This window comes from Molothrus ater, chromosome 25 (genome assembly GCF_012460135.2).
Source record: "Molothrus ater isolate BHLD 08-10-18 breed brown headed cowbird chromosome 25, BPBGC_Mater_1.1, whole genome shotgun sequence".
Taxonomy (NCBI): Eukaryota; Metazoa; Chordata; class Aves; order Passeriformes; family Icteridae; genus Molothrus; species Molothrus ater.
In genome coordinates this window covers 3,454,832-3,482,415 of record NC_050502.2, presented here as the reverse complement: position 1 = coordinate 3,482,415, position 27,584 = coordinate 3,454,832, and the positions used below count along the sequence as shown (strand labels likewise).

The window sequence follows — 27,584 nt, the reverse complement described above, 5'->3', positions numbered from 1 at the left end:
TCCCCTTGGAGAAGGTGACATTTCTCCTTGGAAAAGGTGACATTTCCCCTTGGAGAAGGTGACATTTCCTCTTGGAAAAGGTGACATTTCCTCTTGGAAAAGGTGACATTTCCTCTTGGAGAAGGTGACATTTCCCCTTGGAAAAGGTGACATTTCCCCTTGGAAAAGGTGACATTTCCCTCTGCAGGGCCACGGGCAGAGCTGTGCCAGACCTTGGCGCTGCCCCCAGCCCTGTCCCCATTGCTGCCAGCCCAGCTCCCAACCCCACCCGTGCCTGATGCCCCAGGGTGGGGATTTGGGGACAAATGGGACTCCCTGGTGTCTCTGCTGGTGCTTTTCCCTGGCCAGACCCCTGTCACTGAGGTTTGTCCCCACCATTCCTGCCTGACATCCTTCTGCTCATGCAAAACCAGCAAAACATTTTGGAACTGGTCGGGAAATTTTCACCAGTTTAAAAACAAGGTTTTCATGACTATTTTTTTTTTTTTTTTTTTTGGTGAGGATGGTTTTATTCCTGACATGTGAAATGTCTGGATTTTTTCCCCCTGTGTCTGGCAGGATTTCTGCACTTTGAGAATATTCATGCACTGAATTGCTGCCTTTCCTCAAGCTGTTTTTATTCCTACCACCACTCTACCCATATATTGCTTTTTTCTCCCCCTCCCTGCTCAGACTAAAACAAGGATAATCTCTCCCATGCCCCAGACTATGAGCAGAGTGGGTTGGTTTATTTTTGTGGCTGACTGGGCACAATATGCAGATGCTGCCCTGATGTGTGCCCACAAGATGCCAGGTTGATTTTGGTTTTTTCCCCTTTTTCTGAAGGTTCTGACAGAGCCCATGGCTGCAGGGGGACAGAGCAAGGAGGAGCAGCAATGTGAGCATTATTTGGAGTTTCCAGTGGTGTTTCTCACGTGGGGTTTAATGTGCTGTGTGCCTCAGGAGTGGCTCCAGGCCCTGCAGAGCCCATTTGGCACTGGGACGGGAGCTGATGGGTTTTGGCTGCTTGGAACTTCTGATAAAAGCTGGCACATCTGATTTATTGTCTGACTCTGTTCCCAAGGAGACCACAGATGGAGCAGCCTGAGATAAGCTGCTCATAACCTAAAGGTGAATGCCTTAAAATATCAGAGTCCCTTTCTCTGGCCCTGTTGAGCTCCTGCTTCCCCCCCTGCTGTCTTTATTTCTCTGCTGGCAGAGAATGAAACCCCCTGTGCTCTGCTGGGGAACCTTCCTGTCCTGAGCTCCTAAATCCAGCTGGGATTCCTGTAATCATTCCTGATTCAGATTGCTGGAGCGCAGTGCTGGTGTCTCTCATTCCATGGCCTGGTTCAGCTCAGCTCCAGGAATCTGTGAATCTACAAATCTCTAGATCTGTGCTGGATCTGCCCAGGTTTGGAAGAACATGGGTTTATTTGTAGGTTTTTAATGGATATTTTGCTATAGGCTGCATCCTCCTGGTGTCTCTTATTCCATTGTTCAGCTCTAGAAATGCTGGATCTGCCCAGGTTTGGAAGAACCTTGGTTTGTTGTAGGTTTTTTTATGGATATTTTGCCAGAGGCTGCATCCTGCTGATGTCTCTTACCCCATGGCCTGGTTCAGCTCAGCTCTAGAAATCTGTGAATCTACAAATCTCTAGATCTGTGCTGGATCTGCCCAGGTTTGGAAGAACCTGGGTTTATTTGTAGGTTTTTAATGGATATTTTGCTAGGGGCTGTGTCCTCCTGGTGTCTCTTACTCCATGGTTCAGCTCAGCTCTAAAAATTCTGGACCTGCCCAGGTTTGGAAGAACCTGGGCTTTTTGTAGGTTTTTAAAGGATATTTTCCCAGAGGCTGCATCCTCTTGGTGTCTCTAATTCCATTGTTCAGCTCTAGAAATTCTGGATCTGCCCAGGTTTGGAAGAACCGTGGTTTGTTGTAGGTTTTTAATGGATATTTTGCTATAGGCTGCATCCTCCTGGTGTCTCTAATTCCATTGTTCAGCTCTAGAAATGCTGGATCTGCCCAGGTTTGGAAGAACCTGGGTTTGTTGTAGGTTTTTAATGGATATTTTGCTAGGGGCTGTGTCCTCCTGGTGTCTCTTACTCCATGGTTCAGCTCAGCTCTAGAAATCCTGGATCTGCCCAGGTTTGGAGTGGGTTTGTAGCAGGTTTTTTATGGATATTTTTGCCAGAGGCTGCATCCTCCTGGTGTCCCTCATCCCATGGCAGCTCCTGGGCAGAGACCCCTGGAGCTGGGCGGTTCAGGACCCCCATGGAATGTGCACAGGATTGGGGGTGCTGCACCCCCAGCCCCTTCTTGGGGGGCTTCCTCCTCCTCCTGCCCTGCGTAGGTGGAGGTGTCCAGCTCTCAGACTGCTGCAGAATGGTTTGGGGTTGGAAAAGGCCTTAAAAATCATCTCTGCCATGGCCAGGGACACCTCCAATGCCAAAGCCACTCAATCAATGCCAAAGCCATCAGCGCCCAGGCAGGCAGGAGGAGGCTCTGGTGCTGCAGGAGGTGTTCTCAGAGCACCTGGTGCTCTCCAAAATCTGCTGCTCATGAAGTCCTCTGGGTTTTGGGGCTGCCTTGCAGCTCAGTTTGCTGGGAAGGGTTTTGTGCTGTCAGGAAAGCAGCGATTCGGGCTCGTGCATCACTGGCATGTTTGTAACAAATCAAAATTCAATCCAGTTAATAAAGTAAAAAGGGTTTCTTATCAAGGCCAGTGCCAGCTGCTTTTAAGCAGTTTTTAAATTTTGATTTCCCATAAGGACTGGAATTAAAAAATTGGACATATTCTGCTGAATAAAGACTTCGTGCCACTTAGGAATGCTGCCTTCTGCTAGCAGGAGAGAGGGGGGAAAAAAATGTATTCATCTGAATTTTAAATTCTCAGCTACAAAGAAAGCAATTTGGGCTCTGGGTAAAATTTGAAGCAGGGTAAAATCCACTTCACAGAGTAAAATTCACATCCAACCTGGGCTCCAAGAAAGAATGGAGCAACACTGTGGAAAGTCTTGTGGTGGGCTTTGCACAAGAGCAGATTGCTTCATTTTTTTCCCCAACATTTTAGGCTCTCATCAAACATGAGACTGAATCTGCAGGAGCTTTCACAACCTCCCCTCAGCTGGGACTGTGCCATTCCATCTGCATTTTTAACCAAATCGTTCTCTGATCCTGTTGCCTTTGGGGAGCACCCTGGGAGAAAAAAAATCATTGCAGCTTTTGGTGTTGTGGGGGTGCAAAACCCTCCACTGCTCTGTGCCCACCTGCAGGAGAACCAGCAAATTGCTCAAAGCTGTAAAGAGATTTAAAAATTTTAATAACTTTAATAATTTAAATCCCTAAAGAGATTTAAAAGTAAGAATAATTTAATAAAAATGTAAGGATTTTGTGTTAGCAGAGTAGCTGGACACTCACTTTTGATTGGACATAAGGGGTTTGGAGGTGCATGCTTAGCCCTGGTGTGGGAACAGATCCCAAATACAGATCCTGTGCTGTCTCCAAGTGCTTTGGGGTGTTTTTTGTGCTGTTTTTGACATGCCCAGGGAGGGCTGGCACTGCTCACACCCGAGGCAGCTTGTGGCACACAGCTCTTCCCCTGCCAGGGGAGCTCTCTGGGTGCATTCTGCAGGCACAGCAGGAACCACGGAGCAGGATCCTTCCTGTCCAAGCCTCAGGATGAAATCTGTGCTTTTTAAAATGAAATGAATTGCTGGTGAAGGAGCAGCTCTGGTGAAACCCCCAGAGCCAAAGGGGTGGGAGCTTTGTACCCTTGTGGTTTGGTCCTAAAACCCCTCTGCTGCTGGGGTGTGGTGTTGGCTCTGAGAGCAAGGCAGATGATGAGGCAAAACCAGGTGAATTTCATTAAAATTCACTCTCATTAATTTGCCTTTGTGTCAGGATCTGTTGGACTTGCACAGCAGAACCAGGACCAGCTTTTCTTTGGGGAAATGGGGCTGAGGGCCCCCCAGAACACCTGCATTTCTGCTCTTATCTCCCGTTCTAGTGGAAATTTCCCCTTCCAAAGCAGGCCATATGCTGGAGAGGGATGAACTCATCCGCTTCTGCCACGGCCCAGCAGGGAGGGATCCCAGCGTGGATGGTTTTAATTAGCATTTCCCCCCAGGAAAGCAGCGCAGGCACAGAAATGCGGGAGATCAGGACTTGTTAAACTCAGCCTGGCGCCCCGTGAGGCTGCACTGGGCTGTGCCCAGGCTGCCATGCAGATGGCAGCGCTGCAGAGGGGCCTGGGGCTGCTTCACCCTGGCAGAGCTCAGCTGGCATCACAAGGGAGGCACCAGGGATTTGAGCTGCCTCAAATCTGTATTTGGTCCCTCTTGGTTTTTTTTTTTGTTTTTTTTTTTTTCCCCTCCTTGTCTTGTTTTCCCCCTTCTTCATGTTGTATTTGCAGGGTTCACAGGAAAAGAAGGAGTGATGAATCTGACTCCATGGATCACACTGTGAACTTCATCCCAGCGTGATCACTGATGGGTTTGAGCTCTGAACTTCATCCCAGGGTGATCACTGATGGGTTTGTGCTGGGGGAAATCACATTGTGAACTTCTTCATCCCAGGGCAATCACTGATGGGTTTGAGCTCTGAACTTCATACCAGGGTGATCACTGATGGGTTTGTGCTGGTGGAGATCACACTGTGAACTTCTTCATCCCAGCGTGATCACTGATGGGTTTGAGCTCATAGAGATCACACTGTGGACTTCTCCATCTCAGGGCAATCACCGATGGGTTTATACTGATGGAGATCACACTGTGACCTTCTTCATCCCAGGGTGATCCCTGATGGGTTTGTGCTGGTGGAGATCCGTCCTGGTTTGAGAAGGAACTGAGTTTTTTGGGAGTTTGGAGGTCAAACCCTCTGAACTTCATCCCAGGGTGATGCCTCAGCACTGCCTGGCCACTCTCTGCCTGCTTGGCAGCTGCTCTGCAGCCTGCACTTGGCTGCAGTTCAGTGGCAGGAGAATTCCTGGCTGTTTGTCACTGTAAAGCACTCTGGGATCAATGGTGGTACATAAATGTGAGGCTGTGATGAGGCTTTAGGCTGTTCTGGAATAAGGAAGAAGATTTAAATGGGCTTTTTCTCCCAGTAATTCTTATTTAATATGGAGAGGTGTCAATTTGTCACTGTCTTGCTCTGAGTTTCCCTCACCCCTCCAGCTGATTTTGTGCCCTGCAGAGAGGAAGATGGCTGGCTACCAGTAACAGTGATCACACTGTGACTCCAAAACCAAACTGGAGTTAGAGATCATCAAATCCCAGCTCCAAATGTCCTCATCCAAACCAGTCTGTGACCCTGAGCCTGCAAGTCTGTGTTGCACAAGATGCTCAGATCTGCTGGCTGAGCTCTGGGGTGGCTCAGGAGGTGCAGCCCATGGGCACAGAGGGAAGGGCTCCAGTAGAGCTCTCGGTGCCAGGACACTGCAGAGCCTTGCAGAAACGTGTGGAGACCCAGGGCACACAGGGAATATTTCTGTGCCTGCTCTGGGGTGCCCTGACCCCCAAGGGGAGCTCTGACTTTGACCCTCATCCGTGGAGAAAGAATCCACAAAAGTGTGCAATAGATTACAGAGAGCAGTGCAGGTGGATCACTTGTGAGAAATTGAGGTTTTGGGATTCTTAGTATGTCGGGGATGGAAGCAAGATGGAGGGCACATGGTCCTGGGTTTCTTCTTCATCCTCCTTCTTCCTCCTCCTTCACCCTGAGGTCATCGCTCAGGTGAGCAGCACTGTGGTATTTTCAGGGTTCCCCATGGCAGGAGGGGAATTGTGGAAACCCAGGGCACACAGGGAATATTTCTGTGCCTGCTCTGGGGTGTCCTGACCCCCAGGGGAGCTCTGACTTTGACCCTCACCCATGGAGAAAGTTTCCCAGACTTGAAGATAGAATCCACAAAGTGTGCAATAGATTACAGAGAGCGGTGTAGGTGCATTACTTAGGTGGGAAATTTGAGTTTGGGGATTTTTAGTATGCAAGATGGAGGGCACAGGGTGTCATCCCAGGTTTCTTCTTCATGCTTCTTCTTCCTCCTTCTGCATGGGTTTGGGCTCCACAGCAGATTGCAGGGCTGTGCCACAGCACCAACACCTCTGATGTGCCAAAAACCAGACAGAAAGCAAAGCAGAGAGCTGAGCTGTTTATTCCAAACACAGCTTTGGGTGGGGTGAAGGGCCTGGGAGTGTTTCTGATCTGATTTTGTGCCAGTTTGGGGTTAAATCCGTCCATAACCCTGGTGATCCTTGGCAACAACCCCAGACTTTGGGGTTCTGGCAATGAGCTGCTGTGGCTTTAACACAAACTGCTCACTCAGATATTTTTTTAATTTCAGACAGAAAGGAGCAGCCCTGGCCATGATTGATTACCTTGGTGGCATCCACGACAGCTGGGGCAATGGGGGATATTTGCATACTTTGTGTACAATACCTACAACTTCTTTACTGCCAGGAAGAAAGGCCTGAACTCCTTCAAAAGTGCCTCATTCCTAATTTCCAGCTGATGAGGTGAGCTGCTTTAATTGCACAGGCCTGTTGGAGCGAGTTCATGGCAGAAGTTCCAGTTCTGTGTGTACAGATGGGGAGCAAAGAAACCCCCAGAATTACAGATTGGATGGGGAGGAATTCATCCTTTGCTTCCCTGTGGGAGAGGAGCTGCTGGCTCAGAGTGCTGAAGGTTACAAATGACAAGAGCTGGAGAGGAGGCAACAGGCACAGTGAGGTTTGAACTATTGTGGTGCTTATGCAAAAATAATCAGATTTATTTTTAGCTCATGAATTCTGCTGGGGAAAAAGATTTTTTTTTTTTTTTGAGGTGTCACCTTGGCAGCTTGATGCTGTAGTGATCACAGAAAGCTGGAAAAAATTGGGATATTGAGTTATAGAAGGGTTAAGTGAGACTGAGAAACTGTCAGGTCTGTCAGCCTGAAGTGATTCTATTTTTGGGTTGTCTAAAACAAATTCATAACACTAAAACCCTAATTATTCTACTCTTTTAATCCAAGCTGCTATTTCATTGTTTTGATTATCTGATATCATTACACATCCATATTTATGACAGCACTGAAGACTCCAGAGTCCAAAGCTTTTATTTCCTGGGCAGACACAACACAGGAATTCAAAGCAAGACACACACATACAAATATACACCAATATACATTTAAACAGTGCACAAGAGGTAGTACCATTAATTAAGAAATGGATAATGAGCAGTAAAAATACTGAGACAATTCATTGCACCCCTTTCAAGTATCACAGGAGCCTACAGAGAGATTTATTCAGCATCAATCCAAATTTAAAAGTTCCCTCTGTTCTCTGACATGATTTTATCTGGAATTTTTTATTGGTGGCCTTCAGGTGAGTAGCTCAAAGGGACAGCCCTTAGTTCAGAAATGAAACATCAAGGCTTGTTAACAACTCAGAAAATGAGCTTTGAATTCATTACCTACAGGAACCAGATTGTCTGTGCACCTCAGGATGGAAAATTAGGCATCAACACCAAACACTTAACTTTTTTTTTTTCTTTTTTGCTTTCTCTAAAAAGACCCAATTTCATAACTGAGTTTTGTTTAGGAGAGAGGAAATATATATATATATATATATATATATATATATATATATATATATATATATATATATATATATATACATATATATATATATATATATATATGTATATATATATATATATATATATATATATATGAAAGTGGATGGGTTTTATTGCTGCCCTGAAGAAAACCTCCAGTGTAGCCTTGAAGTTCTACTAAGAAACTGCAGAATTTAGGTTTGATCAGGGAGAAAAACCATGAACTTGATCTCTGTGGAGACAGAACCCTGATTATTATTATTATTATTATTATTATTATTATTATTATTATGCTGCCATTGGTCCTGGGTGGTTAAAACCAGGGTAATAAAACATGGCTTTATTAATAATAATAATAAAACACGGTTTTATTATTTTCCTTCTGACTCTCAGCCCCCCTCATATGGGAACTTCAGTAGAGACCCAAGTGACGTTGCACGAGTATCAAAAATCCTCTTAAGATAACCCAGAAAAGCAGAGTTTGGTGCTGAAACCCTGAAAGCATTGACAAATAAAGATGGAAAGGCTCTAAGAGGCTTCCCAGTGCTTATTTAGGAGCATCCTGAGGTGCAGAGAAGCTGCAAAGAGCAGGAGATGCCAGAGCCAGAGCAGAAACTTTGAGTTCTGAGCTCTGCCAGACCTGGCTGATTATTCCTGAACATTCTTTTGAACTGAGAAAAGCAGCAGCTGAGAGGTTTTGCTCTGTGAAAAGTGCTTTGGGGAAGAAGAAAAGAAGGATTATCAGCTGTAGAGGGGTTAAGAATAAAAAGCAAAACAGAGCTGAGTAAATGCCCTTAGTGTTGGCATTTCCAAGGTGGATCTGCTCAGGCAGAGTCCAGGGAAGGTTATAGGGAAAGAGCAAGAAGAATTCAATTTTTTTGATTTTTTTTCCAGATTTCCTGGAGTTTTTTTTTTTTTCCTGCTGTTTAAGCTCTGATGAGCCACCAGGTGAAATGAAATGAATCCAAAGCAAACAGCCAGGCCACCAGTGCAGGGGAGGTCCTGCAGGTGGAATTTATCTGATGAACTCCTCCTCGGAGGTGCAGGACGTGTCTCCCTCTGTGCTTTCCTCCAGAGCTGGCAGGTTGCCCCACAGCAAAACATTCACACCTGGTGGGAAGGAGACAAAGGAGGGGGGAAAAAAAGAGATATTTTTGGATTGGGACCTTATTTTTGAGTTGCACAACTGTCTATTTTGAGAGAAATTAATCCCTGCAAAACCCAGCAAGTCATGTTCATGGTGAATAAATCTATTTTCTATCTTCCTTCAAAGTGATCTTGGAGTGTTGTTTATTTTTCAGCCCAATTCAGAGGATAAATATTTATATATTTATATAAATTTATTATTATCTATTTATATAAATATATAAGAATATTATATAAAATTAATATTAAAATAATTATATAAGTAATATTATAAAATAATATAACAATATATAATTGTATAACATTATATATTACATATATAATTATATTAACATAAAACACATAACAAATATTATTAAATATATAACATATATTATAAAAAATATACCATTATATATAATTATATAACTATTATATTAAAATAATATAACAGAAATATTATTTCTGTTAAATTAACATGTTAAGAAGAAGAAAGTTTAAAGTTTTAGAGTTTAAGATACAGAAAAAAAGGTAAAAATAAAAGGTAAACAAGAAGTTGAGAATGCAGTACTGTAGATTTGTGTGTTACAGCATGATTAGCTAAGAAAACTTACACTGTAGCATAAGTCTATGTGACAAAATATTTAAAAATTAAGTTAAAAATATAAATATTTTTGTTAGCAGTGTTTTATTAGTTAATCAATCCTCCATTGTCTGAGAGAAAGGGAAGGGGTGCTCATCACCTCCCTGGTGTGCAGGGAAGGGAATTTGTGCTCATCATCCCCCTGGTTTGAGAGGAAGGGAAGTTCTCCTTCTCCTCCTCCTCATCCAGAGCAAGCAATGAGGCTGAGATGGGTTTGGAAGAGCCCAAAACCCTGTGAGGAAGCCCTGAGGGAGCTGGGGGTGCTCAGCCTGGAGCAAAGGAGACTCAGGGGTGCCCCCATCACTCTGCAGCTCCTGAAAGGTGCCTGTGCTCAGCTGGGGCTGGGCTCTGTCTCCAGGCACTGACACAACCAGAGCACACAGCCTCGAGCTGCACCAAGGGAAATACAGGCTGGATAGCAGGGAAAAGTTTTTTCCTGAAAGGGTGATAAAGTGTGGGAAATGAATTTGTAGAGAATTAGGCATTTACAGCATGGTGTGGCAAAAGCTGATAGGCCAAGAAACACTTGTGATGTGTTGTAATTAGGAAATAGTTAACTTCTGATTGTGATGGTGTGAATTATAACACCTGTGTTGTCTCACCCTTCACATGAGACTGAAAATGGAATAAAAGTTTTTAAGATGCCTCTGAGTTGCCCCATCTCTGGGTCAGAAAAGAGCATAATCTGACAACAAAGTTCTGGAATGTTCTGCCCGGGGAGGTGGTGGAGTCCCCATCCCTGGGGGTGTTTAACAAAGCCTGGATGTGGCACTGGGGGCCAGGGTTGAGTTGAGGGGTTGGGGCTGGGTTGGACTCAATGATCTTTGAGTCTCTCCCAACCCGGTGATTCTGTGAATTCAGGGAATTCCGTGAATTTTGGGAATTCCCAGGGACTGAGGAGGTGGTGGAGTCCCCATCCCTGGGTGTGTTTAACACAAATCTGGATGTGGCACTGGGTGCCAGGGTTTAGTGAGCTGCTGGGGCTGGGTTACATTTGATGATCTTTGAGGTCTCCTCCACCCTGGTGATTCTGTGAATTTTAGAAATTCCCGGGGACTGAGGAGGTGGTGGAGTCCCCATCCCTGGGGGTGTTTAACAAAGCCTGGATGTGGCACTGGGTGCCAGGGTTCAGTTGAGGGGTTGGATCTGGGTTGGACTCCATCCTCTTTGAGGTCCCTCCCAACCCAGTGATTCTGTGAATTCTGTGAATTCTGTGATGGGGGACGAGGACTTTAGGGAAAGGAAGGAAGCCAAGGTGTCCCTCACCAGAAGGGTCCAGCCTGTTGATGCCAAACACGGCCTGGCTGTGGAACATCCAGAGGTGGCCGTTGTTGCAGGACTGCAGGCAGGGCTTGCAGGGACAGATGACGTGGTAGCCAACAACATTCCCACTGGAAAAGCAAGGGAAAGAGTCAGCCTGGGGACAGAGGTGGATCTTGGGGGCTTTTTCCAGCTCCAGTTGAACAGCCCCAGTGCCAGGGCTTTGTGTAATGCTGGTGTTTTGATAGGGTTAAGGGAACAGGGTGAAACGAGTATCTGAAATATTTAGGGAACATCTGTTGGGAGTTACAGAATATCTGAGTTTTAGATCTTTGGCACACAGAGAAGTGTTTAGTAACCTAAATTGTGTAACCCAGATTAGTTTACATACCAACAAATGCTGGTGGATTTATTTGTTTTCCTTTGGAAGGGCAGTGATTCCAACCAGCAGAGAAATTCCTCACACCCAAAATTCACCTGTACACAAGGACTGTGCACAGGAGGCTGCCAGCAGCAGGAGTGATGAAACTGAGAATTATGGAATGGTTTGGCTTGGAAAGGACCTTAAATCTCATCCATTTCCGCCCCCTGCCATGGGCAGGGACATCTTCCACCATCCCAGGGTGCTCCAACCTGGTCTTGGACACTTCAGGGATGGGGATGGGGCAGCCACAGCTGCTCTGGGCCATTATTGACCCTTATCAACTCTCCTAGACTGAAACCATAACAAGCATTTATCCATTTTCATGTGCTCTGGTATTAGAAATACCTGGAGATACTTCTGTTTCTCTACTTCTATCTAAAAACCAAAATACTGTGTCCCTATCACAACCCCCCAATTGTTCAAACCTGAAAGAGGTAAGAATCTCAATGAGGGAGCTGAAAGAATTCTCTCAGAAAGAATTCTCTCTCCCTATCACAACCCCCCAATTGTTCAAACCTGAGAAAGGTAAAAATCTCCATCAGGGAGCGGAAAGAATTCTCTCAGATAACTGTGAGCTCTTTGGGAGTTGTTGTTTTCACCCTTAAATATCAAGCATTATTAAGGAGGATAAAAGAACTCCAAGAACTTCAGCGACAGCATGTTCCATCTGCTCCCAGCAACGCAATCTGCCAAGAGGATGTTCTATTAATTAGAGAATGAGTAACTGCTTCTTGCTGGGGCCTTATTCACAGAGAAATCTCAGTGTTGAGGCACACATTCCATCGGGCAGGTGGCACAGAAGCTTTCAGGAGACTCATCCTCCTGAAAATGCTGTCACATTTCCACTGGGGACTCACAGAAATACCCTGATTTTTCTCCCCAGCAGCATTAAATTTGCACCAAGGAAGGCAAGCTGTTCCTTCAGCCCATAACTCCTGAGCTGCAGGAGGTGACAGAGGAAGGGACACAGGGCTGGGACGCCTGTGGGGTGGGTGTGAGCTGCTCACCACTTCAAGCAGGCGATGTTCCTCACTTTGCACTGGCAGATCTCAGTGAAGTAGCAGCTCCCGATGAAATCCACGGTTCTGGGGGAGGGAAATGCACAAAAGTTTGGATTTGTGGTGGTTCACAGCCTCAGGGTCACAATGACACCGGGCTGAAGTCACCACAAAGCGACGCTGCCATTGGTCCTGGGTGGTTTAAACCACATTATTCTACTTTCCTTCTGACTCTCAGCCCCCCTCATATGGAAATTTGAATAACAGACCCACGTGACGTTGCACGAGTATCAAAAATCCTCTTAAGATAGCCCAGAGAAGCAGAGTTTGGTGCTGAAACCCTGAAAGCATTGACAAATAAAGATGGAGATGCTCTAAGAGGCTTCCCAGTGCTTATTTAGGAGCATCCTGAGGGGCAGAGAAGCTGCAAAGAGCAGGAGATGCCAGAGCAGAAAGCTTTGAGTTTTGAGCTCTGCCAGACCTGGCTGATTATTCCTGAACATTCTTTTGAACTGAGAAAAGCAGAGTTTGGTGCTGAAACCCTGAAAATATTAACAAATAAAGATGGAAATGCTCTAAGAGGCTTCCCAGTGAAGAAGAAGCTGCAAAGAGCAGGAGATGCCAGAGCCTTGGTGCTCAGTGTGGCACTGCCATCAAACCCTGCTCAGGGACATTGCTGCCAAATCCCAGCTCTGAAACAGAACAAAACCTCAGGGATGTCTAAACCCAAACCTTTGACTGCTTATCTCCTCTCCAACCCATACTTTTTGATTACCATGTCATTTCACAACCTGATTTCCTTACTATTCAAATCTGGCTATGGGAAAGCTGAGCCCAGCCAGGGGAGAGCCCTGGCAGCAGTGACAGATCAGGTTTGTTTTGTTTGTGGGTCTTTATTTCAAATTCTAATCCTCGCTTTGGGAACAGGCGGGAGGAGCTTCCTGTGCCTGCTGAGCCTGTGTCATCCCTAGGGATGGATTAAATTAAAATTTGGGTTTGCCCTGCATGGCACAGCCTCACTTTTTGCTGGGACTGGGGATGCAGGGATGGGGTAACCCGTGCTCTGCAGTGTCACTGACACATTTTATGAAAAATCCTTTTGCTAGGATGTTTTTCTCCTGAGAAGCTGAGAGGCCTCAGAAACGAAATGTAAGCAATGGTTATCTGCTGCTGTGGAATGCACCAGGTGCATCTGGGATTGGTCTCATGTGGTTGTTTTTAATTAATGGCCAATCACAGCCCAGCTGGATCAGACTCTCTGGTCAGTCACAAGATTTTATTATCATTCTTTTCCTTTTCTTGCTAGCCTTCTGATGAAATCCTTTCTTCTATTCTTTTATTATAGTTTTAGTATATAATATTCTTATAACTATATAATATATATAATAAAATATAATATATAAATATAGTATATAATATATAATTATATCGTACTATATGATAATTATATATGATATAATAGAATACTATATAATATAAATCATAAAATAATAAATCAACCTTCTGAGACACGGAGTCAAGATCCTCATCTCCTCCCTCATCCTGGGACCCCTGTGAGCACCGCCACACTGCGGGGCCGCTCTGCCGGTGACAGCGGATTTCGGAGCCATTCCAGCCGTGTCCCCCGGGGCTGGCAGGACCCCGTGCCCCGGTAGAACCCACGCTTTCTCCGTTCCTGGCGCTTACCCCGAGGGCGGCATGTCGGTGGAGTAGAGGTCGGTGTCGGTGTCGGCCAGCAGCACCGCCTGCATCCCCCGCCAGCTCAGCACCTGCCGGCAGAACCGGCAGAACAGCACGGTCACGCACCGGTCCGCGAAGGTGCAGCCGCTGCTGGACGACATGGCGGCTGGGAGCCCGGGCCGGTCCGCTCCGCTCGTGTCCCGATCCGGTCCCGATCCTGGTCCCTGTACCGATCCCAATCCCGGTCCCGGTTTCTGTTCCCGTCCCGGTCCGGTCCCGTTCCAGCACCAACGGCCACGCTCCCACCTGTCAGTTTGAATTCCCGACCGCGCCCTCCCATTGGGCGCCGCAGGCCACACCCACTGCATTGAAAAATCCGGTGGCACCACCCCTCCCGCCTGGCTATTGGTGGAAAGGCGCGCCATGCGTCGCTTTTATTGGTTGTATCTGCTGTCACTCACACTCTCGTCCCGCCCCTGCGCCGCGCTCCGCCGGCGGGGCGGTGCCACGGGCGCCAAGCGGCGGGAAGAGGGGGCGGGCTCATCTTGTGGACGGCAAGGTCTGATTGCTTATAACGCCCGTCGCTCACACCCAGCGCTCCGCGCCCATTGGCTGAGCCGCTGGGTGGGGCGGGGCGGTGGCGGGCCGGTGCGGGGGACCGGGCGGCGGGCGCCAGCGGCCGGAGGACGCCCGGCTGCGGGAGGCGGCTCCGCAGCGCCCAGGTAATCGCCCCGCCCGGCTGCCCGACCCCCGGCCCTCCCGTGCCACCCCCGGCAGGCCACGAGCAGCGCTCCGCCGCCGGCCCCGCCGCCTCCCCAGCGCCCCGAGCCGCGTCCCCCCAACCCCGGCCCCCCCTTCGGGACCCCCCCACGCTTCCTCTCCCCGCCGCCCGCATTGTTCTATCCCGGGCGGGATGCGGATCCGGCGGGTGCCGTGTTTGTTTATTTATTTCTTCCTCCCGTCCGCGCATCTCCCGCGGGGGCTGCGGCCGCGCGCCCGCCCTCCTTCCCCCTCCTCCCAAAAAAAACGGGGAACAAATCCAATTTGGAAAGAAAAGACGGGGGAAAAGTTGTGTCCCGCCCTGCACGGCGCAGCGGGCGCTGGAAGGAACCCTAAATCACCCCCCCGAAAAGAAAACCGAAAAGGGAGAAGCTGCGGGCGGAGCCGCCCGGCGGGGGCGCGCCCGGTGTGCCCGGGGCTGCCGGCGGCGGGGCCGAGCCCGCGGTCAGCGGGGGATGCTGCGGGACCGGGGCAGCGCCGCAGCCCAGGGAGGCCTCGCAGCCGCTCCCCGAAGAGCCCCGGAATCCCCGGGAGCTGCACCCCAAATCAACCCCGAATTCTCCCCCGGGAGCTGCACTCCAAATCAACCCCGAATTCTCTCTCGGGAGCTGCACCCCAAATGAACCCTAAAGTCTTCCCCTGGACCTGCACCCCAAATTAACCCCAAATGCACTCCCAGGAGCTGCACCCCAAATGAACCCCAGCTCGCACTGGAGCCGCATCCCAAAGGAGCCTCGTTCCCCTGGGAGCTGCTCCCCAAATTCTCCCCCGGGACCTGCACCCCAAATCAACCCCAAATTCTCCCACTGGAGCCGCATCCCAAAGGAGCCCCATTCACCTGGGAGCCGCTCCCCAAACAGCCCCATAACCCTCAGGACCTGTACCCCAGATCAGTCCCAAATTCTCCCCTGGGACCTGCACCCCAAATCAACCCCAAATTCTCTCCTGGGACCTTCTCCTCCCGGACCTTCACCCCAAATGAACCCCGTATTCTCTCTCCCGGAACCTGAACCCCAAATTCTCCTCTGGGACCTGTGCCCCAAATCAACCCCAAATTCTCCCCCGGGACCTGCACCCCAAATGAACCCCAGCTCCCACCGGAGCCGCATACCAAAGGATCCCTGCTCCCCAAACCATCCCCTATTCCCCCGGGAGCTGCACCCCAAACCACCCCCGGGATATCCCGAAGGAGCCGCCGTGTCCGAGCCGTGCCCCGGGTCCCGGTGTAGGCGTGTTCACCTGGGGGCTGCAGCTGGAACCTCGCACTGCTGCTGCTCAAAGGACGATTTGCAATGTCAGGGTGTCAGGGCAGCTTTGCTTCCCATCGCAAATTTGGGCTGCGAGCAGTAATTTTCTAAATATATATATATAAATTTTTTTTTTTTTTTTTTGTATTTGTAGGCAAGCAAACCAAAAGCTGCTTCTCCTCTGCTGCTGCTCTCGTTTGGGATTTGATTTGCATCATCTCCGTGCCCATTAAAAGAAATAAATAAAAAAAAAAAAGAGAAGAGAGGGGAAAAAAAAATAAAAAAAGGGCAAACCAAACCCACACAAAACATGTGCGGAAGGACTTCCACTCCCTGGCTGTGCTATTGAGGATCAGGAAGAGCCTTTGGGGCTGCAGGATCTCGCCAGGCTGATGCTGCTGCTCAAGGATTTGGTGCAGGGAGACAAAACTGCTGCCTCTTCCATCCGCTGATCTCAACATCTGCATTTTCCTGCTGCTGTGCTCCCTCTCACACCCTCTCTCCATGGACTGATTTTTTGATTTTTTTTCCCTTTTTGCGGGGGGGGGGAAGGGAAGGACGAGCAGAAAGCCAAGGCATCGTGCTGAGAGGAGCGAAAATTCCCTTTTATATCTCGTGTTCTGGTGGATCTCTTTCGAGGTTATTCAGCTTTTTGGACAAGAAAACATGACGTCGCCAGCAAAATTCAAAAAGGATAAGGAGATCATAGCTGAATACGACACTCAAGTTAAAGGTAAGGAATGGTTTTATTTCCATCCCTTCCCTGCAAGCCTGCCTGGCGATTGTAGGAGTTTGCAGTGGATGTTTGGGTGGGGAAGAGGGAAATCATTTGCAGATTGCCTGGAATTTGCAGGGGTTTTTTTTGGGAATACAAAGCTGGGTCGGGTTTGCAGCGCTGTGTCTGTCCCTATGGGGCAGTTCCTGCTTTGATGCTGCCGTTTTTAAGGGGGTTTTTTAATGGAATACCCGCATTTTTGAGTTCGGGGAGATCCATCTTTTCCTGCCTGCCGTTCCCAGAGACGGCTTTGCATGTGAAATATGAGAGGCAGGGAATTGCTTTTTAATCCTCTGCCTGTCATGGGAATCTTTGAACAATCTGTGCAGTGTCACAGGAGCATATTTCCACTGCTGCTGATGGGGGACTGTGCTCCGGGGTCCCTGGGAAGCTGTTTGTGCTAGAAACTTCCATTATTCGGGATTTTCCTCGGGGTGAGTCCATCATCATTCCCTGCTTTTCCTTGCCGTGCTGGAGTGTAACACCTCGAGGCTGCGGTGTGGGTGTGGGTGTACACACACACACACAGAGAGAAAAAAAAAAAGAATAAATGAATAAAACTCGTGCAGCAGCATTATTCCCATCAGCACAGGGAATAATAAACACATTTAAACAGTGGGTTTTGCAATGACCATGCAAGTCTCCTGCAGAATTCAGCTGGCTATCATGTGCCCTAGGTTAAAAAAAAAAAATAATAAAAGATGGTGAAATTCCCCCCTGAGCTGCTTATTTTGGTGAAGTTTTCAGGATGAGACGTATTTAAAAGAATAATTAGAGCTTGTGCATGGCTTGATACGTCGCTGCTAGGAAGTTCTGAGATTCAGTGATTTATCTAATTGGTTGAAACTTGCTTGGTATGCTCAGAGCATGCAGGAAAGATGGCCTTCGGGCAGGGTTGATTGAGTTAAATCAATGCAATTTGAAAAAGGAAAAAAAAAAAAAGCCAGATTTAAATCTGAGGAGGAAACCTAGATTCAAATTGACAATTAAGATATTGTTTTGCAATTAGGTGCTCAGTTATTGCTCCTGCTGGGGAGGGGGGTTTGCTTGTTGGGTGCAAATCATTGAAATGTGTTGTCCTACAAGCCATGTCCTACCCTGACCCCTGTGCCCTGCACCTAGAAGCAGTTTGGGTACTTATGTTGAAAAATGCTTATTTGAGCAAATATGAAGCTGTGTTGAGAGTTTATTTTGATTTTTTTTTTCCCTTGAATATTGAGGTTCTTAAAGTTAGAAATGGAGAAGGGCGTGTTTCTCTTTTACTGGTTTAGTTTCTATTCCTGTTTTCTTGCTGTCTTTGGAAGTGGGAATTGCAGTCAGCATCAAATTAGAGGCTTGTAGGCTCTTTCATTATTTACCCCTTCAAAATGTGCGTGATAGATGCGAGCTGGCAGTCACAATATTTGGGAATAACACGGAAAGGAGGCTTTGGAATTAGCAAAGCACATCCTCTCACCTCTCAGCTCTTGCATAAATTAGAAATCCTCCTCTTCCTTTTCAAACAAGAGAGCAGGAAAATGGGAAGGAGCCTTCCTCGTTTCTGCCAGAGCTCAGCTCATCTCTGGGGCTGTCATTGACCTGGAAATGTGCTCCCAAAAGTGGATTGCACTAGTGGCACATGGATTTATTTTAATTTTTTTTTTGCTTTTTGGCCTTCTAAAGCGTTGCCGGAGGTTAAGGAGGGCGGAAGGGATCTGGAGGAGCTGGGAGAAGGGGATTTCCTTCCTGAATTGGGGTGAGGGCAGGGATGCCTTCACCTCAGGATGCTCTCCTGTCCCTGTCCCAGTTCGGCTCTGGGTCAGGAGGTGCTGCTGATCCATCTCTTGGAGGGAGGTGTTCAGAAATGCACAGGGCAGTCCTGCAGCAACCCTGTCCTACATCCCCTGGTTTGTTTTAGAGCTTTTCCTTTCCCTTTCCCACCCAGGAGCTGCTTTGACCATGGGCATCCTTCTCTCCCTGCCTTTGGGTACCAGCTTTGGGGGGAGACTTTGCCCCTTCCAGAACACCACAAACCTTTGCTTGTTTTATGGTTTTACATCACTCCCCTAAATGTCTCTCATGCAAAACCATGACAATCCCAGAGAAATGGACAGGGCAGTCCTGCAGCAACCCTGTCCTACATCTCCTGATTTATTTTAGGGTTTATTTTAGAGCTTTTCCTTTCCCTTTTCCAGCCCTGACCTTTCAGGAGCTGCTTTGACAATGGGCATCCTTCTCTCCCTGCCTTTGGGTACCAGCTTTGGGGGGAGACTTTGCTCCTTTGCTTGTTTTGTGTTTTTCCATCACTCCCCTAAATGCATCTCATGCAAATCCCACAGATAGCTCAGTCCTGAGCTGGACACTGCTGGGATTCCTTAGGGAATCTCTCAGCCCTGATTCCAGGCACTAATTACAGGACTCTCCATCCCATGGAGGATGAGATGATGCTGAATCCATTGAAATCCACAAATGTGGTGCTGCTGCCTCCTCACCAAACACACCGAGGTTCCTACAGGGTGAATTTGGTGTCCAGTTCTGCCCTCAGCTGTGGGAGCAGCATGGAAATGTTAACTCTGAAATCCTTTCCCTGAGCTAGGAAGGGGAGCAGGGGCTGTGGGGGTGAGATGAATCACGTGTTCTGAGGTGGCATCTGCTCCTCTGATGACAAAACTCAGATATTTTTTGCTGGCATTTAGAAACTTACAGCGTTTTTTTGTGCTTGGCTCTGTGCTGGGAGCGGTGTTTAGAGGCTCCCTTTAAAACCCTTAATCCACAAACACCTCCTTAAGCACTTTAAATGATTGCTAATGGAATGATGGAGCTTTGTTTAAAAATTTAATAGCCTTAAGTGGTTAATCAGAAACCATTTAAAGAATGGCTTGATTAATAGATCATCAAGAAGCAAAATTTTTGATTTTCTGTTGCTGAATAAGCTCGGTGGCTTTTATTGAAAAAGGGGCAGCAGGGCAAAGAATCATGGAATGATTTGGGTTGGGAGGGACCTTAAAGCTCATCTCATGGGCAGGGACATCTTCCACTATCCCAGGCTGCTCTGAGAGTTCAGGGACATGTCCAGGGATGGACATGGTGTGGATGAGTGACACTTTCTGTCCTCCTACAACCACGAGCTGTAGGTATTTTTTGTCTCCCCACAGCCATTTCTCTGTCTATTTTGGGTGCAGCTGGCCCTTCCCGTGGTTTGTGCATGTGGGGAGATAAACATTTGAATGAAATCAATTCCTGAAGATTTTTTTTAACCAAAGTTACCCTGCAGCGATCAGGGGGCATGGAGGGAGCGAGGAGCTCCTTCCTGTTGTCCGCTCTGGTTGCGCATCTGTGGAGGTGTCTGGAACCAGACTCTGACCCTCTGACTTTCCCCAGAGGATGTGCTGGATTGCCCAGTGACCCCATGGTCTCCAACACCTGGAGGTCCAGCTCCAACCCCACTCTTCTGAACAAGGAAATTAACCCACACTTTGATTTTCCCCAACATCTGGAGGTCCAGCTCCAACCCCACTCTTCTGCAGAAGGGAATTAACCCACACTTTGATTTTCCCCAACACCTGGAGGTCCAGCTCCAACCCCACTCTTCTGCAGAAGGGAATTAACCCACACTTTGATTTTCCCCAACATCTGGAGGTCCAGCTCCAAACCCACTCTTCTGCAGAAGGGAATTAACCCACACTTTGATTTTCCCCAACACCTGCCTTGACCTCCAGCCTTCCTCTGTTGCTTCCATGCTTTGTCCTCTCTGCTCTTGGCCAGGGACCTCTTGGAGTGCTTTTTTTGAGGAAACTCCAGCAGGAATCTTGTCAAGCAGTCAGGATTCTCCTGCCAGGATGACCCAGGGCCAGCAGGGGAGGGAAGAGCTGCTTTGATACCTCCCAGTGCCATGTGCTCACAAAGCCTGGGAGCCCTGTGAAGCTGCAAAGTGAGATTCCCCCACTCCATATGGAGCCTTTGATATCTCAAGCTCATCCCCTTGTCTGGATTGTCTCTCCCAATTCCTTTGTGCAAGTTGTGGTGAGGCAGAGATAATTAATTTATGCTGTTCCATGTGAGGTTGGGATGCTGCTGCCTCTCTGTGCCCGAGCGAGCACTGTCAGGGTGTTTTTTTGGTTTAATATATTAAATTGGAGTGTACACTTGCTGAGGAAAGAAAAGCCAGTGATTTATCTCTTAATTCTCCTTTTCTTTCTCCTCGTGTCCCACGAGAGCCTTATATTTAATTAGTTTGTATAAAGCCTCAGTAAATAGCTCCATGATTTGAGCTGCAGAAATTTAATACTGACATTTTTTCACACAGCGAGGGCTCATAAAGCCACTTCTGTCCTTGAGTAGTCGCTAGCAAAGGTTAAAATGCATCTCTTGCAGATCTTGCAGCCCAGCCCAAAAAGTGCTAAAAATATGACAAATGGATGAGGTAATTTACAGCAGGAGCGAGCAGAGCCCAGAGGTGGCTGCGTGGTTGCTGAGCTGAGTTTGTCTTTGGTGAGGGAAGATTCCTGATAAGAACAACTTGAGGCAACCTCCCAGCTGCCATCACACTCAGGCTACTGAAATGTCTCAAAACTTTCCCCTAAACCTCCCCAAAATGGCTGATAAATTTTGGATAAATCCCTTTTCCCTCTCTGCGTTGAATGTCTGAGAGTGTGTCTGATCTGATTGTGATTTTTTTTTTTTGCCTTAAATGCTGTGTGGAAATCTCATTTGTATGGTCCATCTTCCTGAGGGATGCTGGGCAGTTTTTAATCCTGGTGAGCTGGTCCAGCCCTTCAGGGTGTAAAGATGGCAAAAGGAGCTGTGATGGGGTCAGAGCTGTAATTTGGGGGCTGGAAGGGAAGTGTGATGCTTTTGGTGATGATTTGAACCAAAAATTGGGTATTTCTCTCAATGGTTGCAGGATTTTTTTACCTTCAGATTTTTAGATCAACGAGCTGAGATCACTGCCATTTATTTTACTGCTGAACCCGTGCACTTTGGGATTTTTCAGTGGTGTTGATGTTACACATAAATGTTGATTTCTCCTTTGTGTTCACCACCTGTTCAGGTCACCAGGTTGGTCACTGCGCACTGTGACTGATCCTTGGGTGGGATTCCCAGAATTTTTAATACACCCTATAAAGAGACTTTTCAACCCCTCACCCCGGTGTGGTTGAGTGAAAAAATCCCGAATTCTGATATTTTAACTCTGCACTCGTTGGATTAACGTTCCCATTTAAAATGTAAAACTACCTTTTAAGGGGTTTTTGCAGTTAATCAGGGCTCTGTGCCTGTAAGTGATTCCATTTGTTTGCAACAATGACTTGCTCCAAACTCGGGGCTCTGGAATTGCTGTGGAATCATCTGGTTTTCTGCAGTTCCTGATAGTGCTAATCCCTTGAGTTTTGGAGCTGGATTGGCCCAGCCAAGCAGCCTTTGGTGCCAAAAAAAGGGGGAAGGGGGCGTTGGGAGACTGCCTTGATCTTCCAGCAATAGTTTGTGTTTTTGTGTCCAACTCCTGCTAATGGATTATTAATGAGGATGGAAAGAGGTGAAGGAATGCAGAGTCTGCCTTCTTTCCAGCTCCAAAATCCCTTTTTTCGAATTTTTTTTTTTTTTTTTTGCAGTTTCATCAGGTGTTGGAAGGCTGGAGAGCAAAGCTGACCAAGCCACTCCATCCCCTGGAGTGCTGCAGTTCCCTCCAAAAGCAGAGGGAATTGCCAGTGTAACTCCAGTAGGATTCTATAAAAAGTTTACTGGTAATAGCCAGTTTTCCCTGACTCCCAGCTAAGGGACAGGACATTTTTCCTCAGCTCTAAATGATTTCCTTTCGTGGTGAGGTTACAAATTAGTATCTTTCCCTTTTCCTGTCAGTTAAAAGGCTCCACTCCTCTTTTATTCTTTTTTTAAATCCTTGCTAATTTTTTTTTTTTGGCCATTTTGTGGATTTACTTGGAAGAATCTCTTTGCCTGGTCAACTTTTTTTTTTTTCAGCTGTCGTTATGAAGAGTGAAAAATCTGAACTTTTGTTGAGATGGAAAGTATGTTCAAGCACATGTTCCCTTGAATGGCTTTCACTGTGCCATGCACAGTTGATATTCATTACTCACAACTTTATTTAGTTCATTTTTTGGTATGACTTTCACAGATTTCATGGCTTCTCTCTGAGAATTCCTACAACATCACGGGTGTCCTGCTCTTGGAATACTGACAGTGCTTTGTAGGCAATCGAAACAAATGCAGTTATGGGATTTATTGTGGGATAAAAGTGTGGAAGAAAATGGGAGAAAGGGTCTCGACCTTGCAGTAATTCCATCAGTAGAGACCAGTCTCCATTTTTACTTTTTTTTTTCTCCCCTTTTCTTCCCAAATTGCAGCAATCCAGTAGACAAAACAGGGCCTTCTTTCTGTGAAATCCCTGGATAATGCTCATTGAAAACTCTGGATGTGTTTGAAGTCAGAAACCATATGGATGTAATGTGAGGAAACTCAACTGGTGTGGTTTTTTTTTTTTACCAAGAAGATGCTGTAAATGGATTGGAACCATTTAAAACGTTGTAATTTTTTGCCATCAGAGTAACTATTTGCTGGTTTTTAAACTGGAAATCTCCTGACCCAGTTGTTCTGCTTTTGAGTTTAGCGTTAATCACAGGTGTTGCTAAATGTGCTGCAGAAATCCTTAGGTCTTTAAGGGTTTCCAGCAATAATTCACATTGTTTTCTATGGAATGGGCTGAATTAGGCCAGGGGAGCTGCCTTATGAGCAGCTCCTGCCTTTTTGACTCTTGAGAAGGAACCAAATAATCAGATTTACTCCAAACCCAGCGTGGATTTCAATCTCCAACCCTCAACTGCTGCAGCAGCGTTGGTCCTGCCCCATCTGACCTTGGTTTTGTTGTTTTATTTTTATTTCTTCTGAAATCACAGGACTTTCCAGGAAGAGCTTCTTGGCTTCTTGCAAGCAGGGAAGGATTTTTGGTTTGTTTTTGTACCGCTGTCATTGGAGGATGGTTTTCCTACAGGGAGGAAACCAGGGAACGATGCAATTTATAGATGGGGAGTGCTTGCAAATTGAATTTACTTAAAATATCAACAGTTGTTGCCTGGGAATGAGTCCCTGAGTGGGTCCTGGGCCAGCAGGTCATGCTCTGAGTTTGTGAATTTAGGTGGGAAAATTGGGAAATTCCACAACATCCTTTTCTTGATGCAAGTTCACCCTGGAGCAGGGCTCTTGCTGTCCTACCTACAGCAATAAAATAAAATGTGGTACTAAAACACATTGTATGTGATTCTGCTGCTTCTAGGGAAAAAAAATATATAAAAATAGGGTTATTCACATATTTCATTAGCACTGTTTGTGGTAAAATACGGGGAATTTTTTGGGCTAGGATCATGTATTCAAGAAGCTTCCACTCATCCACCAGGTGTAACTCCTCAGTGTGGGCAGGGCTGTGGCCACCGGGGGTGTGACCATTCTCCTTTTTCCAGCCCAGTTCCCCTGGGAAGGGCTGCAGGGCCCTGTCTCAAGCGTTTTCCTGGGAAATGACGGCTGTGAGAGGAGTGAGCTGCTCCCCAGGCCATGGCTGGCACTGTGAGTATCCATCCCTGAGTGGAGATGAAGCAAAGCTGATGCTCTCCCCCCCTTCCTGGGAAGGCAGAGCTGGATCAAGTGCCTGTAAAGGAGAATCAGGGAATTGTTTGGATGTGCCAAGATGCTGACATCCCTTCCCTCTGGCAGGGCTGTTTTCCTGGCTGGAGTATTGAGCAAATCCACTGTCAAAGTCCTATTTAGCTCCCTATTTGTCTATTTATTTATATTTAATATTTTAATTTATAGATATGTCTATTAATTTATTGTTAATAAATACAAATACAATACACATAAGATGTATTTAATAATAGATAATAAATACATGATATAATAAAACATATAGTAATAATATAATATTATATAATAATACCTATATAATAATATAATAACATAATGATACATATATAATAATAATAATATCAATTTATTATTAATAAATACAGATATAATACAAGATGCATTTATTAATAGATAATAAATACATTATACAATAACACATATATAATATAGTTATAATATATTACATATATAACAATATAATATAATAATCAATAATACTTATTAATAAACACACATATAATAAATAATATTTTTATTAATAGATAATAAATGCACTTATAATAATACAACAATATAATAATTGTATATAATGTAATACATATATAATAATATATATAATACTTATATTGTATAATAATAATATATGGATTATTTTGGTTATTGGCAAATGTAAATTCAGACCTCTCACCCATAAAGCAAATCATCATAGGTGTGTTTTGACAAGTCTGGTGAGCCTGAAATGCATCAAACTCTGAGGACAGAAAAGCACATTAATAAGAAGCAGCCATTGTTGCTGTGAGGAGGGAAAAAGTCTCATTTTTCCTTAATCTGTGCAGGGGATGAATGGGTGACAGTGACAAAGCGGAGTGTGGAGGTGCAGGCCCATGGAGGTTTTTCCCCAGTGTTTGATAAGCAGCCACTCAGAAATTTAATAAATGAACTCCCTGTGAAGTGGTTTTGGAAAGGAGCCTGGCTTTGCTCTGGTCTCTTTCATGAATGGAACCCTGACTTTTCTGTCTTCTCTCCATCTGGTGAAGGAGGAAGAGGCTTCATCCCAGTTACTTTTCAAAAGCACCAGTAACCCCCCAGTATTTGTGCTGCAGAGGGTCCCAGCTCCTCAGGGAGGAACCCAGAGCTGCAGGAAAATGCTGAAATAGGAACAAAAGGCTTTGCCTGTATAGGATTTTAAAATGTGCAGCTGGAAAAGGGAGGGGGAAAGGAGGGAGAAATGCAGCACTACAAAGGTCACAGGATACACTGATGCTGTTTGGATGGAAACTCAACTTGCTATGAATGAAATTGTGCTCTTGTGTTTTCCCCCTGGAGCTGGATGTCTAAAAACTCTGAATACTCCTTGTTCTGTTTCTTTTCTTTTTTTTTAACTTTTGTGTTTCTGGTGCTTGTAAGCTGTGCTGTAGAAATGAAAAAATAAAAAAAAAAAGGGGGAACAGGAGGATGGACAAGCACCCACAGACAGGCTGGGAGAGGCTTAAATAATCTGAGCTCTGCCAGGTTCATCAGAGCTGTGACATTCTTGGGTTCTGGTTATTTGCAAGGCAAAATTTTGTCTGTACTAAATGTGTGAGGTTCCTTAGCAGGGAGCTTGTGTTGGCAAAGATTTCAGCTCTGCTGATCAGGGTTGTTGGATAAACTCAGAATTAGGGCTGAGCACCCCTTGGAGCAGATTTCTGGACCCCTCAAGTGTTGATTTTATTTCCTGTGTGTGTGAAGGCTCATTGCTGGTTGCTAAATTGCCTTTTCTCCCTCCTTATGCCATCCAGATTGCTTGTGTTAGCTCTGAGGTTGGTTTGAACTTTTATCAATCCATATGCTGCTGTTACCTTCCATGAAATGATTAATTTCTGACTGTAATGATAAATTAATTTACACATAACTATAAGAGAAGTCCTTTTATTTAGGCCAGTTGCCTAATGCCAAACACATTTATAACCATTGTCTTCATACTTAAGGAATTAATCTTAATTTAGGCTTTATGTCAGATTATTTCCCCCATCACAGTGAACTTCATAGAATAAAGCTGGGAAGGGCTCCTTGCATCCATTTATTTCCACTTTTCACACTTTCTCCCTGAAAATCTTGGCTAAAAACACTTCCCACCAAACCTGTCAGTGGAAATTCAGGTGGTGGTTTGGTTTCAGATTTAAATGGAGAAAAAATTCTGGCACTGCCCCCTTTGGAAAATCCCTGCAGGTAGAGCCTTCTTTCATACCCTGAAAGCAGTGACAACTTTTGGCAGTGAATGAAGTGTTTTGGTTTGGTTTTGTTGGGGCTTTTTGTTTCATTTTGTTCTGGAACTCCCAGCTATTTTCTGATAAACACCCTGGAACAGTTGGGCATTCTTGCTGTGATTTATCCATTTGCTGCCTGGCTGCTCCTGACTCCTTGATTTTCTTGTCCTTTCTGGAATGAGAGGCTCAGAACTGGACCCAGACTCGAGGCTCCATCAGAATTTCGGGGAGAAACAAGACAAACCCCTATGGAGGTATGGGAAATTGCACAATATCCAACATCCCACATGGAGGGATGAGAATTAATGTTGTTTTTGTGCTGCTGGAGGTTCCTTGAGTTGTGAATCCCACACTAAACACTATTTTCTGGTAAACACCCTGGAACAGTTGGGCATTCTTGCTGTGATTTATCCATTTGCTGCCTGGCTGCTCCTGACTCCTTGATTTTCATGTCCTTGCTGAAGTGAGAGGCTCAGAACTGGACCCAGACTGAAGGATCCCATCAGAATTTTGGGGAGGAACAAGACAAACCCCTGTGAAGGTTTGGGAAATTGCACAATATCCAACATCCCGTATGGAGGGATGAGAATTAATGTTGTTTTTGTGCTGCTGGAGGTTCCTTGAGTTGTGAATTCCACACTAAACACTGGCTGGGAGCTGGAATAGCAGCTATAATTTTCTCCCAGCTCCCTCACATGGTTTGCAGCGGTTTTAGGATCAGGCTTCATGCAAATAATTCCCATTGCACCCCACCCTGTCCCAAAGCCAGAGCAGCTCCACCAGCTGCTATGGTTGGGATGAAAGTGCTGCTAATTTGCTGTTACCTTTAATTGAAGGATTCTGTATCTTGGGGAAGGCTCTCTGTAAGAAGTTATTTATATGTTGACTGTTTAAACACATTTATCAGTCCCAAAAGATCGGTGCCTCTCCTTGCCAGGAGGAGCTTGCTTTGAGGTCCTGCGTGGAAAGGTGTGTGCAGGGGATGGGAAGAGTACGTAGATTTTTATTTATTTATTATTTTATTTTTAATGAAAGCCATCAGCATGCAGCCAGCCCTGCCTGGGCTGTCTTGTGGGGAGCTTGTGCTGTGTTTGCAGAATGACTTGGAGGCTTTGACAGCGATAGGGAGAACAAATCCAGCTCTGAGGAGTACGAGGAGAACAGGTTCCTTTTCCTTCCCACCTCCTTTTTTTTTTCCATTGCTTCTTGCCTT

General features: G+C 46.1%; 2 protein-coding genes across 5 annotated transcripts in view; one reads left to right on the top strand and one right to left on the bottom strand.

Moving 5' to 3' along the window:
* Nucleotides 1-8,528: 8,528 nt before the first annotated feature.
* On the bottom strand, nt 8,529-15,779 carry FAM72A (family with sequence similarity 72 member A). Of its 2 annotated transcripts, XM_054517269.1 has the most exons (5): nt 15,729-15,779; nt 13,716-13,798; nt 12,039-12,116; nt 10,614-10,738; nt 8,529-8,689 (listed from the first exon to the last, which is right to left on the bottom strand). In XM_054517269.1, exons 2-5 carry the CDS (start codon nt 13,778-13,780, stop codon nt 8,595-8,597), a joined length of 363 nt encoding a protein of 120 aa, XP_054373244.1. In that variant the 5' UTR covers nt 13,781-13,798; nt 15,729-15,779; the 3' UTR covers nt 8,529-8,594. The 2 variants fall into 2 exon arrangements, with proteins under 2 accessions (XP_054373244.1, XP_036254359.1); XM_036398466.2 differs by lacking the exon at nt 15,729-15,779 and having other exon boundaries at nt 13,716-13,825.
* Nucleotides 14,350-27,584, top strand: part of SRGAP2 (SLIT-ROBO Rho GTPase activating protein 2) — a 114,066-nt gene continuing 100,831 nt past the window's right edge. For all 3 annotated transcript variants that reach the window (XM_036398295.2, XM_036398294.2, XM_036398296.2), the window contains exons 1-2: nt 14,350-14,431; nt 15,891-16,469. In XM_036398295.2, coding sequence (XP_036254188.1) covers nt 16,403-16,469 — 67 coding nt within the window. In that variant the 5' untranslated portion in view covers nt 14,350-14,431; nt 15,891-16,402. The remainder of the gene's footprint in view (nt 14,432-15,890; nt 16,470-27,584) is intronic.

Excerpts from the sequence above, each read along its gene's own strand:
- FAM72A (XM_054517269.1), bottom strand. The coding sequence starts at position 13,780 with ATGCAGGCGGTGCTGCTGGCCGACACCGACACCGACCTCTACTCCACC. Across the intron at positions 10,739-12,038 it reads AACATCGCCTGCTTGAAGTG|TGGGAATGTTGTTGGCTACC; the intron begins GTGAGCAGCTCA and ends TTGCTTTTCCAG. Across the intron at positions 8,690-10,613 it reads CAACAGGCTGGACCCTTCTG|GTGTGAATGTTTTGCTGTGG; the intron begins GTGAGGGACACC and ends CCTTCCCACCAG.